This window comes from Falco biarmicus, chromosome 4, assembly GCF_023638135.1.
Source record: "Falco biarmicus isolate bFalBia1 chromosome 4, bFalBia1.pri, whole genome shotgun sequence".
Classification (NCBI taxonomy): Eukaryota; Metazoa; Chordata; class Aves; order Falconiformes; family Falconidae; genus Falco; species Falco biarmicus.
In genome coordinates, this window is record NC_079291.1 from 21,736,304 (window position 1) to 21,752,113 (window position 15,810).

The following is a 15,810-nucleotide window of genomic DNA, read 5'->3' on the forward strand; positions in this document are numbered from 1 at the left end:
ATCAAAGTAAGCAAAATCAGATACCTCAATTAAAGTGGTGGTTGTGTGGAAGAGCTATTTTGGTATGATACCACTAAATTACAAAGTTTTTACATATCTAAATTAATTTCATCGTTGTAGTGTAACATGCAAATAAAAGTTCTTCCAGTCCTCAAACTCTTGTATTTAAAAAAATTACACTTTAAGTTGCACACCCTTAACTGGTTTCTGTAAGGTCAAAATTTATATTTAACAATATCCAAATTAAGAGTTCGTTGGGATTCTTCAGTGACTGCTCCAGTATGGTCATGACTGATGGCTTAGTACACCTTATTGTTAACTTGAATTCTCTGCCTTGTATGTTTACATTTTTTAAGTTGTTACTGATTTGAGAATGAATATGAGATTTGTTTTACACTGACAATTCACATTGTGAAGTCAGTGATGCAGCACTGGTCTGTATGAGTATGATTTATCTTTCAGTCATGCTCCAGGTTGTGTATTATTTTTTTTGGTCTGCTGTTGACCAGGCATAGTGGCTTTGAGATTCCAGTTCATTCATATGCAGTGGAAGTAAGGTATATAATAAATGAGGAAAATTTAACCTAGAAAGAAAACATTGCACTCTGGACTCCTCCTCTATACAGTCCAGTGTTATCATTCAGAATTTAAAGGACAGATGCATTAGGCTAAATACCAGAAACTGCTTTCTGTTAAGCAAGCTCACCCTCTGAAATGTTATTAAGTGGTTAGTGTTGCAAGGCAAAAAAGATGGCTATATGTAACTTTCATAATGAAATGCAGACTGGTGTACAACATGTTGGAGTATCCCAGTAGGAAGATACCCAGTAACTTGCGATGCATAAAATGCTAGTACTTGATTGTTTTTCCCTGTTTAATGTAGACTGTGATAAAAACAATAACAAAAAATTAAGACTGTGATAAAGAACAATAAGAAAGCTGCTAGTCTGAATTAAGAATTTGGTTTGTCATACTTGTTTTAGTGTATAGTGTAACACAAAGGACTGGTTTTAGAGTAGTTAAAAAAAGTACAGATGCATTTGTTTCAGAAATATTAAAAAGAGTGAAGTTCACCAAGTGGTTTTTCTGGGTGCAGTGTTCTTTCTGGGAAGAACTTCTCAGGTGTAGCTGTGTAACAACAGTTAAGCAGGACCTGTTGCTGCCTTTTGGACTTCGGAGTTAAACTCTAAACCTTAATCCAAGCTATGTCTCAGGCCTCTTTCTTGCATGTTTTTTTGATAATAACTTGGATTTTAAGTCATGATCTTAACTTTTTACCCTTCTGCTACTGCTGTGAGGAGAAAATACTTTTAACCAATATATATTGCACATCTTTAATGTCTCTATGCTTTGTTAAGGAATCCTGTTGGAGGCACTGCCAGCCGGTATATCTTGTGTTCAGAGCTGGGGAGGTTATAATTTGTAGATTGATGGTGTTCTTCAAGAGGCCAGTAGCTGATCCACAGAATATTTTAGGGAAGTCTGTATGTGTACTCCCATGCAGCTGGCTCCCTATCAATCACTAACTTTGAGCATGTAGTCATTAGTTTCAGTGATGGGTTTACAGTTACAATTACGCTTAAAAGAAAGGTTTTATAGTGCAGCTGCCTGCCAAAACGCTAGAATATCTCGGCTCCTCTTTGCCCAAGAACCAAAGAGTGAGATATGAAATGTTTGGGTTTGGAACCTTAGAAGGTCCTGATTTTTATTTTGAGAAATCTGCTGTCCTGTCTCTTTAAAGATTTTCATTGGATCTTCTTGGGGAAGTTGATCTTTTTGGGTAACTTGGTTTGGCATATGTTGAACTTTTCTAATAGAACACCTTCTTAAAATTAAATGAAGGTTAGCCATCATCTGTTGTATTTTCTGTCTCTCAAAGGTTGAACTTTATAGTTCTTGCAGTCAAAACGGATAGAAGTATGAAATAGCTAAGAAAGGCGTTCTTCTCTGCAAGAGGTAGAGCTAGAACTGAGACCACGTGTATAACATGCATAGTTTGAGTTTCTTCAGGCTGGAGTATTTTGAAGAGCATTAGAAAAACAAATGAGTTCTAGTGATCTTAAGTATAGTTTGGTAAAATTGAAGAAAACCATCCACTGCTTGAGGAGCGAAGTTTTATATTCTAATCTTTCTAATAGGTTTCAGCACAACTTTAGGAGGTAATTATTTTTTTTTACAGATATGGGGGAAAAAATAATTCTGTGAGGAGAAACTGCAGCAGAAACAGTCTTATAACCAAATACCAGGATTTTTTTTTTTTAAATATGAACAGTGAAATACAGTATGACACAACACTGAAATGGTCATAACTAACCCAATCAGGGTGGTGTGGTTATTCTTTGATTGTCAGTAGCTTGAAGGAGAGTTTTTCAGGAACATAATTTCTTTTCCTCAACAGATTAAGGTCTTTCATGTTGACCATTATCTGTGAACAACAGGAATGGGTTTTAACAGCGCTAACTTTTTCAGACTTCATGCAGGACTCGGACTGTATGTATTAAGGTAAAAGAAATGAACTGCTCAAGGGAAAAAAGCTGTAAAATTACCTTCTGACTCTGTGGAGAAGTGATGCTATTAGAAGTACTGTAGCTGAATTAAAAGCACACAAGTGGCCAGCTGGAAATAACATGTTTTGATAAGTCAGCAGTAGTGAAGGTTTTGTAGGCCAGAGGAAATCCTATGTTACGCCATGCAATGTTGAAAAGGTATTAGATTACATACTTCTCACTGGAATTTAAAAGTTCGCATGTACAGAAAGGAATACAGCTCACACTTGGTAGCTGCAACATGTGTAGAATTAAATCAATTAAATGTTGATAAAGATACCAGATTTCACCACAGACTCTTATAGTAGTTCTTCCCTGGGGAGACAGACCTTTAAAATAAACCAGATTTGGTCTGTGACCACTGCTGGAATGCCTTTAGCTTTAGGATCAAAAAACAGTTTTTTACTACTTCACAATTTGAGAATACATAACTTGGAAGTATCTTCTGTGATACTGCAAGAAAAGTCTGGTCAGTATTTTGAGAAAGGCAAGATCAAAATCACTGTGCACTGGCACTTGATATGGAAATTGATAAATTGACCTGAATATTAGTAGTTCCATACTAAGTCCACGAACTGAATGCCATCCGTTTCTAGCCACTGCATATTTTATGCCCGTAATACCTGAAATAGCTGTGAATCTCTACCATTGTATCACATGATTGGCAGGCATACATTGACCCACAAGACTATTAATTGCCTGATTGGGTCTTTTGGGTCTACTAGATCGACTCTACCAATTTTTCAAATCATAGATCTAATAGTTTTAGAACAAATAACATCTAGAAAAGGGGAGGGATCAGACTAAACAGTGTTTCAACTTCACAAATGATGTATTACCATCCAGCATCAGGCTTATAACCGCTTGTATCCTTGAATCACCTACTCAAAAGGTTAATTACAGTTTTCTGTGTATTTGCAAACTAGTCTCGTTCAGCAAGTCATGGATATGAAATCTCTTCCTCTGAATAAAAGACAAAAAAAATTTAGGATTTTAGGAGGAGCAGTTTGCCTGCATAGAATGTAAACAGGAGGAAAAGTTACTGGAACAAAATATGGCTACAAAAGTAACGCTCTTGCAATAATACTGCAAAAGAATACTTACACATTTGTAATTGGGTGGTAAAACAGATGGCAAAGTCATAAAATGAATGAAGTAGCTTACCATGCCAAGTCAGATTTCACTAATGAAATTTATTTGTTACAGCTGGATGATTCCTTAGAGGAATAAAAGGAATTTTTTGAAATGCAAAATCCCAACATGCTCCTATTTCATTAGGTTCCATTTGGGTGGTGTATTGATGCAGTCTGCCTGTGGGGAGTGAGAACACTTGCCTGTATTTGTGAAGAGGAGACAGAGAAATCAGTGGTACCTGCTTCTTGGTGTCTCTTGCTAATGACCTGTGTTTGGTCCTGTGTGTTTGCACCATTTGTGCTATGGCCTTTGATATAAATGGTCTTGGATTCGCTGGAGCAATTGTTCCCTGCGTCCTCCTTTGCCAGAAGCCAATTAATAGAATGTGAAGGATAGTATTTTGGTGTTCCTACTCTGCTTTTATTGAAACTTCATCCAGCTAGGCACTGACCGCACAGAAGGCATTGCCTGCCTCAAAAACATTTTATTTGACAGCTTAAACTTTTCTATGTTAAGAATTTAATGGGAGCATTATTTAAACAAGGCTTCTGTGTTCATTCTGTCTGTGCTAATACCTTGAAAGAATTTAAGGGTGTTCGTGTGAGTTTTCACCATAATACTATATGACTGGCTAATGAGGCAAAATAAGTTGTTTTGAGCAGGATAAACTCCCTGAGCTATCCGCATCTGAACTTGTCTCACTGTGAAGCGAGATGCCTGCAACACAATGAGGCTGCTTCTACCAGCCAGTAAACCTGACCTATAGAAAGGATGCAGATGGCATCCCTTCTAAGGATTTTGCAGGTGTTGAGCACAGCCTTCCGTAAGGCCAGTGGATGCTTGTTTTTTCTTTACAGATACCATTTGTTTCTAGATTTCTGTTACAAGTTAACTTCCCTGAAACTCTTTGGGTGGAGTTTTGGATTTAGTGAGTGTGGATCTTAAGTCATTCTTTCTGGCTGTAAAAATGACCATATGGATATTTGCTTTTTCTAGAAAACACATATCTGACATTCTGAACCTCTAACTGAAGGGTTGCTAACAATTAATGAGATTGTGTTAGAGGAAAATCTGATTTGTGGATGCACATATTCTGGTACACCTGTATTTTTCCAAGTATGTCTTTTGGAAGCCTTCTTCAGAACTTATATCATCAAGCCAAGTAAAAATGCTTGCATTTAAATCATCCTTACATTTCTTTAGTGAGTACTGAAGTCTAAGTATACAGAGGCAAAAAGGACACAGTGATGTGGCTGAGATTTGAAGTACGGTTGATAAAAAAAAAAATTGGGTTTATGATACAGAGTATGCTGTAAGCAATTTCTTGAATGCAGAGTTCTTCAGCTGCCTTTGAAAGTGAACTGCTGAGGCTCACACTGCAAGCTCTGCCCTAGTGCCTTCGAGGGAACTCCATTTTTGTTGCTTTCCAGAACAGCTGGAAGCAGCAGCTCAGTGTGAGTGTGACACCTGACTTATCAGTCAAATGTTAGCTTCCAAATGTGCTTTCTTGCACTTGAAACACAGGGTGAAAATGGCTGTAGGTAGCATGTCTTGGGTGACGTTGGCTCAAACATGTCCTTGAAGTGCTTCCCTCAGTCCTTGGTTGAGTAGCACTAACTTAAGACCCCAAGTTGTTGATCCTGTATTACTTGCAGGCTATGTTTACCTCTTATATTTTTCTGAATGGGGGAGAAGTGTCTTTGTTCTATATCAAATGCTGAATAAAATTTGGTACTCGCAGCTGCTTTACGTAGTGTCTCCCATGAATGTAACCTGACTTCTGTCAGGAGACTTGATTATGGGTATTTGGTATGGGAGACTCTTCTGCAGATGTGCCCCTCTTCTGTTTCAGCCTTTCATTCCTCCTTAGCTTTGGTTATGTTAGAAAATTGGCTGTAGTACCTGTTTGTCTTGCTTCTGAATCCATGCAAGTCTCATGTGTGGGTAGCTTTGATAGGCTAGTGATGTAATTGTTCATTCTTCTACCATGACTGCTTTTACTGTTAATTCTCTCCTCATGGTATGTAATGTTAAATCAATACAAAATGAATGTCTTCTGTTAATATTCTACATTACAGACCTCCACATTTAGAAATTTAATCTAAGAGAAGACATGGCTCTTACATTTCATGTTAAAGCAACATTTCAACACTGTCAACCTCAGAAAGCTGTTCACTCAGTGATTAGAATAGACTGAGATAGGGAGCAGTCATGCAGTGAACTTGAGGAAGCAGAAACAGTATTATAGACTCATGTAAATGTGTGTATTACCAAAATTGTTTCACAGTAACTTCAGTCAATTGAACTATGAAAACAAGCTTGCTGTTGTTAACCTGGGTGCTGTGCTTCAGCTTACTGTTTTTCCCACTCGCCTCTGGATCAGTCCTGATAAACCATTGCAAGTATCTAGACTTCTTCCAAATGTCCCATGATAGCTATCACATAGCTTACAAAAAGCAAGGAACCTTCAACAGGTGCTTCAACAAATTAGGGTTGAAGAACCTTGCAACACTTGCCTTGGTTTTCCACAGTGTTTATAGGCTGCGGTTCAGCTTTCCGCATGCTCAGCTATGTGCTTTTCTGGTCGGTCTGTTGTGCTAGCAAGCTCGTTTAGGCAGTTCATCTGTGCAAAAACTAGTATAGGCTGATTTTTGTCTAGAGCAACTTCTGAGCTGCTTTGCCACTTAGTTGTTGCAAACAGCAGTGCTATTGGAAGGAAGGGTGTGGGAATATCGGTCAGACTGTGGCAGGTTCAGTTTATATCAGCCTTGCAGACACACACAGTTGGACTCAAGTGTTGTGTGTTTTGTGAGCTCTTTATGTGGACAGTGATGTAGCTGCTTAATTTTCTTTTCAGTATGCTGCAAGGATTAAAATCTTTAGACCTTCATTTTGTTCCAGTCTATTTCTGCTGTTCAGTTTTCCAGGGTTTTCTTGTGCTGTTCCATATGGGTTTCAAGAATATTTTTTTCATGGAAGTTCCTCCCCAGCAGTTGTTTTGCATGGTGCCAAAGAGCGTTTTTGGTAACAAAATGCTGAAACAATGGCTTAAAACATATGCAATAGATATCTCTTCTCACTTCAGAAGCTGCTGCGTAGTTTGCGGCTATGCCCAGAAACTGTTGCTAAGGCCCTGCGGAGCCTCGGGGTGACTGCTGGAGGACTCTGAACTTGTTTACTGTTAGCTAGTGGTTTAGTGACTTCTTCTTGGAGGACAATTCTTGTGATGATGTCTTAAGACTACAGAGCTGCGGGCATGTGGAGACCACTGTTCTTTATAGCAGCATGATGTAATTTATAGGATGGATGGGGCTGCAGTAACTTGGTGAAGAGTTCAAGGGCTGCCTCTTCCAGTTTCAGTGCCTGGATATGCTTACAGTTGAAAGTACCTGTCTCAAGAAGCTGGAAGATGTAGGTCTTTTGCCTGAGGAGATTTGCTGCTACTCAGAGATAGAACTGATGTCAGTTTTCTACCCTTTTCTTAGCAGATGTGTAGTCACCTTAATAAATTTGTTTTGTGGGTGTGGGAGAGACAAGCACCTCTTTATGGTATGTACTAGAAAGCTCTGGAGAGAAGGGTTCTTACCAACCTGGAATGTGCTTTAACTGCTTGTTATAATCATGGCAAGCTGTGAATCCTAATTCCCAGTTAAACAGGTTGATGTGAAAGGATTTTTTTCAGCAGGAAAGGACTTGTTGTGAAAGCACTTCCAACTTGTTCTGAGACTGAGGTTCAGGCAGCCTATTTCATTCTCTAATGAGGCTAGCCATTTCTAAGATTGGTTTGAATATTTGGGTTTGTTTCCTCTTTAGGCTACTTAGAATTTGTAGTGGTTATTTAGTATTTGTAATTTTTATTCTACCGTAACAAAATGATGATGTTACTTTCTGCAGAGCTTAACAGATGTAGCGTGTTTAAACTGTAATAAAAACACCAGTGAAACTTGAGGCATGGAGTGACACTTATTACAATAATGCTGATCTAATATAAAAAAACTTCCTTACTCTCTCCAGTTCTTAAAACAGCTGGCATCATGTAACCCATCCTATGTCCTCACATATTCTGTCTAATTCTGGGTCATGGGGTGTTTCTGCTGATCTGGTTTGAATATTGTAATTGGAAGCAGCTGTTGGGAGGGTTAGACTCTGCTTGCCTCCCTCCATTTCCAGGAACATTTTTGTTGCAGGAATATCTGAGTAATTCCTGAGGTGTATTCCAGATATTTCGCATCTAGTATGCTAGTCTGTGCTGATCATTTTCAAACAATACATTCTCAAGTGTCATTTTGCTGCTGTTAACCAAACTGAAACTACTGGACTCAATGAAGTAACTGGATGAAACTGTAATCTTTTAGTAACGGATAAGATTCATGGTCTCCCTGGGGACGTGAAATACGTTGACCCTTTATAAAATTCCTTGTCCTGTGCTTTTTCTCAGAAAGCTGAACTTGTAATTTGTAGGTCACACCAGGCAACAGAGTTGTTAATCACTTTGTGAGACTTAAGAAACTTTGGAGAATATTCAAATTCACTATAGAAGATGGAGTTAGTGTCAAATAATTACATAAATTTTCACTTCAGAATGAGTTTAAAAGTTGCAGCTAATGTTTCTGGAGGTGGTAGATTATACTAAGTGTGAAGTACAGAGTAATGCAGGTATTAGTTTCTTCAATTAAAAAAAAATCCAAGTTATTTTAGAAGAATGAGTCTCCATTACTATTTTTTTTTAATTGTTCAGTAAGTGATTAAAATATTTTGCCTTTCTGGAAGTTTTCTGGTCAAAGCATACTAACTGTAGTTCTTTATATTGTGCAGGTAGTACATAATTTCAATTATGTTATTCTTGTTTTTCCAAATGGATCAAATTCTAACTCATTTAAAAAAAAAAGTAAAAGCGGGTGCTGTGCTGTATCAGCTTATATAAAACAGGAAGAAAGTTCCTTATCATAAAAGTGAGCGGGTAATGAGGTCAATATGACAGTCTTGCAAATCTTTATGTAATCTTCTCTTAAAGGAAAGGAAGCAAAAGAACTGGAATTCAGTTTTGATGTCATAGTTCTATGAAGGCTATAAAAATAACAATATAAGAAATTGTTTTGTAATTGAAGAAAGGCACAACTATCTCTACTTATTAACTAGAATCTACTATACTAACTGTACCAACTATCTTTAAACACAAAGCTATGTTTAACTAGTCCCCTTCAAACAAATGCTTACAGCAAATCAAAGTCCTCCTGTTAAGGACAACCGCATTTTCACAAAGCCTGCATTCAGCTTTATGTATAGCACTGCAGAAGATGCCAGCTGAATTTGTGCCTGTAATGATGTGACCGGTGTAATGCTTCTCTTTCCCTGGGCTGCTCTCATTGACACTGCATTTATGAGAGAGACTCCAGGGGATTGGAATGGGCTGAGTAGCTGCTCGACCTCTTTTAGTCATATTCTCTAAGAAAATGAGTGCTCTGTTCTTTGTTAATTCTTGGCCTATTGGCCAGTTTTAGGGTATTTTTGACAAGAGCTTTGGGTGTCTGGGGTGTGATCGTTCCTGTAAATTTCCTCAATACGTGCTGCTGGCTAGAGGGAGAAATCTCTACCAGTACTCCCCGTAAAGGAAAGGGGGTAATCTGAGCAGGATGTCTGTTGTTCTCTTTGGGCTGTACGCAGCTACTCCAGCCACATTTTTGCTCCCTTTTATTGTATGAACATTGGTGGTATTGCATTGAGGAGGGATGTAGATGACAAGTGACGCGTATGTAAGGAAGCGTGCTCTAGAGCATTAATTGTTTTGGAGCAAGTTATTCTTTTAAGAAAAAAACATCTCAGGAATAGGACAACTTAAGAAGAGTCTTCTGAATTTGATCAGGTGAGCAAGATAAGTGAGGGGGTAAAAAAACCATAGTTTTTTCCCACCCATAAGCATTTTTTCAGATGTCAATATGTTGGACTGAAGAAGTAGATGGGAAGACAAAGACTAATAGAGAGCAATCGGGGATTCCTGCTGCGCTTTTTTTTTTTCTTTCCATTCCTCCCTACCATGTATTTGCAGAGATATCTTCCCTGAAAAGATTGCCGCTGGAGATGAAAACCTTCCTTTGTGCTGGCACCTGATCATCTTTCTTACTCTTGTGAATCTGGATAACCACTCTGTGCTCCAAGATTTTATGCAGAAATTAACATGATGCTTACTGTGTCCAAGTCCTGTTCCAGGAACTCTTCCCAGCTGCCTCCTCTGGTGGGTGGAGGTGAATGTTGTACTTCAATCCATGGGGCACTAAAGATAACATTGTATTTCTTGCACTGAGGACCTTTATGTAATGCGTGAAGCTCTGGAGAAGTCAGTATTGATACAGGTAGAAGCCAGTCACTCAAGATGGGCAACAATTTTACAAGTCCCGCTACAAGTTCCTGTTTTTACATGATCTTAATCATGCAGGAAGATACTAAGTTATTTGGCTACCTTCTGTCCCTTGACCAGATTTCTAGACTGCTGGCTAAGAAGCCATTGCTAATGCTAAAACGAATTATAATTCCTATTCCTACAGTTCTTATTTAATCTAATCACTCCCTAACTTGGCTCTACAGAAATGGTCCTGGCTCTAACTGGAAGGCTGCCATTAAATAGCACACAGAATTGGGGTGGTTATCTGCAGGCAGGCAATAGGCAGCTGTAGGAGCTTTGAGAACTGTTTGCTTTGGCTGAGCAGCCTCTGAGATTCGTTTGTTTGTGCCCTTATCTGCTCAAGCATGTTGGAAAAGGGCAGTTTCCTGGGACTTTATCTGCAGCTGGAGGTGAGGACTGATCCATAGCTTGGTGGTTACACAATGCTGTCATCCTTTGAGTAAACGCACGGCAGTGCATTATTGAGTCAGTTAAGCTTTCGCTTCCTTTCTAGCTTGTTGGACTACACAAGAACTCTTTAAAAACAAACTTTCACATATGTCATCGGCTGTATTGCTGCGATGGGGATTACCAATGGGTGTGGTCAAATGCTGACCTGTATAAATGAGTAATACATCTACTGACCAACACCCTGCTTAGTTCTGTGTGAACCTCTCTCTGCTGTAGGGTGGCGTAGGATTCTGCTGCAGGACAAGCCTGTGTATATCTTTGGACCCTCAAACAGTTTTGCTGTGAAGATTTAAAAAAAAAAAATAAACCAACACAGTACACATAATATGAAAGTGTGCTTTTTAGAGCTTCATACAACAGGGTTCTTGCTACAGTCTCTGCCAGTTTTATCATAATTATGAAGTAGGACAATTTAGAAACTAGGTATGACCCCAATTAATACTACTTAGAAAAACAAGTCAGGCTACAGAAATTAAGGGTAGAAAAACTTACTCTGCATGAAACTTCATCTCAGGTGCCTTACGGTTAAAACTGGAATCTGTTCCTCTTTGCTTTTGAAAGCAGACTGAAACAGGCAGAAGTATGTGGCAGTAGCTTAAAACTTACTGCTTTCAAGGTCTTTCTCCTCTTTGGCAGAACACTTACTCTGAAGCAGTCTGTCTGGATTGAGTGTCATTTGCACAGCACCAGACTACTTACTTTGTACCTTACTTCTCTCTTTTTTCACATTGTCTACCATTCAGCAGACCTGAATTTTGCTAGCATGATATCTTTATTATGGTAGTGGAGCCCTTCAGAGCCAATTGACCTCCCCGAGCCTCCTTCCACTACAAAATGTGGCAGCGTATTTATGACAAGCTTATCTTTAAGATTTTGAAGTTTGTAGTAGTGTGAAGTTTTGCTGTCTTCAGTATCTTACTGGAATGTTGTTCGCTGACAGTTATTGATGACTTGATGATTTAGGATACTGCTTTGACTGGTTGGGTCAGGTTCTTTTAATTCCAAGTTCCTTTCTTTGACTTAGTCTCTTGTGCTTCTTTGAAAGGATCTTGTCAAGGCTTCTGAAAATGACTGGCTGCCATAAAATCTTTCTGGTTAAAGAATTTCAGTGAGAAGGAGAATTGTCACTAACTTCATTATTTATAAGGATCTTATTGGTTGGACATCATTGTTCTGGCTTCTCAAGTGTGTGTCAACTGTTGCACAAAGTACGGAAAGTGGCAGCTTCTTTTTGTCACACTGGAACACTACTTGTTGAATTGCGGCTTCTAGTGGAATACGAATTTTCACATTGCTCAATCTACTTAAAGGCTATATGTTTATTTACAACAAATATTACAGTGAAACACTATGATTGTGTATTTGAATTTTTTTCAGACTGTAGTATTGATTTTGCACAAACTTACCTGTCAGAGGTCCTGCTGAATACATTTGGACTTGTCCCAGCACTGAAGTGCTTATAGAAGAATAGTCTTGTTTCATTACTTAGTAAAGTTAGTATAGGCTGTATCCAGGTATACTAATACTTCTGAGAGTATGTGTTGTAATCTAAACTTGGCAAACTAAGCTGTTGTGAGTTGATGACTGGAATTCAGAGCAATTTCATTTATATTACTTGTCTGAAATACATACTAAAAACAAGTAAGCATGACTTTCAGGATGTTTTTCCTTTTAAGAGAAAAGTGCAAAGACAAAACAGCATGCTCAAAATGCAATCTAGTAGGTTAAAAATGTACACATGGCTTGGAGCTTTTTCATGTTCTCATACTCCCTCTTGAGTAAAAAGAAAGCAATGGTTCTTTTAAAGCCACAATGGCCAAAACGAAAATGCGTTTTTGTTTTCAACCATCTCCTTTTTAAAAGAACTTGTAACATAGATTTAGTTGTATTTCTCTGATATATCTCTATAGTTAGTACAGCGGCTTACTCATGCTTATTTCACTTATTTCTGGGGAAAACCATTTAAGCAACTTAATTTTCAGTTGCTTTTTCAGAATTCTTTGAGAGCAGAATGGGCAGTGGTACCGATGTAATTCAGAGAGCTTTTCACATCAGTTGTGGTTAGCCTTGGTAGGCCACTAAGCACCACACAGCTGCATGCTCGTTTCCCCCCCTGCCAGTGGGATGGCAAGAGAATCAGAAAGGCTTTTGCCACGAGGCAGTTTGTGGATTGAGGTAATGACAATTTAATAAGCTTAAAAATAAAACAAAAAACAATGGAGGTGGGGGGGGAAAGGGAATTGCTTGCCACTACTTGACCAGTGCCCAGCCAGTCCCTGAGTGATGGTAGCCCTGGCAAACTTCCCTGCCAGCTTTTGTTGTGAAGCTATGGTATGGGGTATCGCTTTGGTCAGCTGTCCTAGCAGTGTCCCTCCCAATTGCTTGCCCACCCCCAGCCTGCTTGCTGGCAGGGCAGCGTGAGAACCAGCAAGGGCGCTGACACTGTGTAAGCACTGTCAGTAATAGCTAAAACATCTGCGTTATCACTGTGTTCATCACAAATCCAAAACGTGGCACTCTACAAGCTATTCTGAAGAAAACTAGATCCCAGTACACCTTTTTAATATTTTAATTCCGGGAAGGATTGGCTTAATCTCTAATGAAGCTTTAGGCAGCATGCTTCTACACTTAACTGCCTCACTGCTAACAAAACCTTAGTGTGTGTCCTCAACTAGGGATTTGATGTAAGTTTTAAGAAAACTGTCATGCTTCACGTTCTGATTAAGCTGCACACAAGGCTGATTCATTATGCAAGAGGATGTAATTTTAGTGTGATATTGTCAAATGGTTATGAAGGGTAAAGGTAATGGGGTAATGGTGTCTTGCTATTACGTTGTATTATCTGATAGTTCTGTGTATAACTAAACTGTTGCCATGTGAATATGCTCTTTGACCTTTCAAATTAACAAAATCTAAGTTATATTTGGTTCTAAGTTGCTACTACAGATGTCTCTTGTATTTATATCTACTGTAATGTAGATGTCACTGTGATTTTTGGACATCAGACCTTGTTTTGAACTTAAGTCTCTGGAGGAGGGTACATTCTGTGGCTGCACAGGGACTTTTCCCATGTCTTAAGAACTGTGCAAGCAGACAAAATATGCTATCTTCATATAATGCAAATACATTATTTTACTGTAGGGATAGGTAGGGAGTGAAACAAGGGTGTGGGAAGATAGCAGTTGGAGATCTGGTAAAAGTGCAGCATGATTTAAAAAAAAAATTGATGCGATTGTTACTTTTCATACATGTGGACATGCGTATTAGACTGTATGTGAATTAACTGTCATAGAACCTTTTGGTATTGGTGAGGTGCAGAGATCTGTGTTTGAGCAAGCATTTGTGGGACTGAGATGACTATTCCAAATATATGGAATAACTGCATTTGTCACGTAGGAAGGCACATTGAATCTTTCTGCTCTGTGTAATCTAGGTTATTCTTTCAGTTCCCGATTGACTTATTGAAACTGGTTATTCTTAGATTTTAGGAGACACACTTGCTTTTCTCTGAAAAAGTACACTAGCTAATCGTTGCTGCTGCTGCTGTCTCTTAGCACTTGCTGTTTAAGCTGGAAATTCCTTCAAATGTCTGTTTTCTTTCCCCTGCAGCTATCATATCTCATGTGTTCTTGTATGGTGTTGACTCACTGTGGCTTCCTTTTTCAATTCTTAGTAAACTAACAAGAATCCTTGACAAATGCTGTGTCTCTAAAAAAACGCCACTACATAATAAAATGTAAATATTTTCCCTTAATTGCTCTTGGATGCTGTGCCCTTTCCAAATGGTGAAGGGTGTCTTTGCTCATGCTACAAAAAAGATGAGCTCAGTATAATTTGTGGAACAGCTTCCAGTGAAAAAGCAGATAGCTTTCACTGAACATAGCAGAACTGAAATAGTCCTTAGATACATAGGGATTTAAATCAAATCTACTTTAAACACTGCATGTGAGAGAAGGAAAATAAAACTAATGAAGCAATATTTTTCTTTCAGATTTTTTCGTTTTATACCTGTGAATTTTCTGCAATCCAAAGATGGCAGCAAATAAGCCTAAAGGACAGAATTCATTGGCTTTACACAAAGTTATCATGGTGGGAAGTGGTGGTGTAGGAAAATCTGCTTTAACACTACAGTTTATGTATGATGAGGTAAGAATCCGCACTAGAAATTATCTCGGGAGATGTCTGCTATGTAGTGTTATTTAAGTATTCATTAGTACCATTACTTCCTGAAAGGGTCTATATGTATATGATGTGGTATGAAAGTCAGCAATTAAATCGGAGAAAAATATTTTTTGAGATTAGTGATTTGCCCTCTAGAGATACCTGTGAAGGTATAATTTGGCACTTTTCAGACTACTAAGCAATTAGATGCTCTGTCATCAGCATACTTTGTCATTGTTCACTAGACCTGTTAGAATTTATTTAGGTATTATAGCTCAAAGCTTCTTTGCTTAGGCGAGTTGCATGATGCCTGAAATGATGACCAATTTTTTCAATGTTTTTTTATGCTGCTGTTGAAGAGAGGAAAGAAAATCTGTTTCTTGTTTCCTTGCTTTTTTCCAATGTCAGTGATTATTTTTAATTAAAAGGCAGAAGCTCCAGGACTGCCTGATAATGTAATAGAAACACAGCCAGGTGTTGTGCGTGACCAGAAGCAGAGGCTTGGGTAGTGCACGGACATTGCTGTTTTGCAGTTACATCTAAAATTTCCATATAACTGCTAAAGAAAGCAAAAACCTACAAACTGGGCTGATGAAGAGCCTGTTTTAACTATGAGTAATCTGAGTACTTCACATAGCATAAATACATATGCTTACTTAGTTCCTGTAACCGTATGTTTGTTATATCCTTATATGCAAATGTAAGCATTTGTCATGTACAGGTATGATTTTATATCATGAAGTTCTTTATTCTAGTTTGTCGAAGATTATGAGCCCACCAAAGCAGACAGCTACAGGAAAAAGGTGGTTCTGGATGGGGAAGAAGTTCAAATTGATATATTGGACACAGCAGGACAGGAGGACTATGCTGCAATCAGAGACAACTACTTCCGAAGTGGAGAAGGATTTCTTTGTGTCTTCTCTATTACAGAGCTGGAATCCTTTGCAGCGACTGCAGACTTCAGGTAGGTTACAAGGCAAGATAATTCTAATTACAGTGAGATAATTACAACTGGTTTTTGATTTGTTTGTTTTGTAATATCCTTGTAATAGTCCAGACTGGATGGCAGCTCTTATTGTAGTCACGTAATGCTTTGAACAGATGCCTAGCCATGCTTTT

At 38.4% G+C, this 15,810-nt stretch overlaps 1 protein-coding gene across 1 annotated transcript in view; it reads left to right on the plus strand.

The window, feature by feature from the left end:
• Positions 1 to 15,810, plus strand: part of RALA (RAS like proto-oncogene A) — a 28,757-nt gene that overhangs the window by 4,738 nt on the left and 8,209 nt on the right. The window contains exons 2-3 of the mRNA XM_056337520.1: positions 14,522 to 14,676; positions 15,447 to 15,655. Coding sequence (XP_056193495.1) covers positions 14,563 to 14,676; positions 15,447 to 15,655 — 323 coding nt within the window. The 5' untranslated portion in view covers positions 14,522 to 14,562. The remainder of the gene's footprint in view (positions 1 to 14,521; positions 14,677 to 15,446; positions 15,656 to 15,810) is intronic.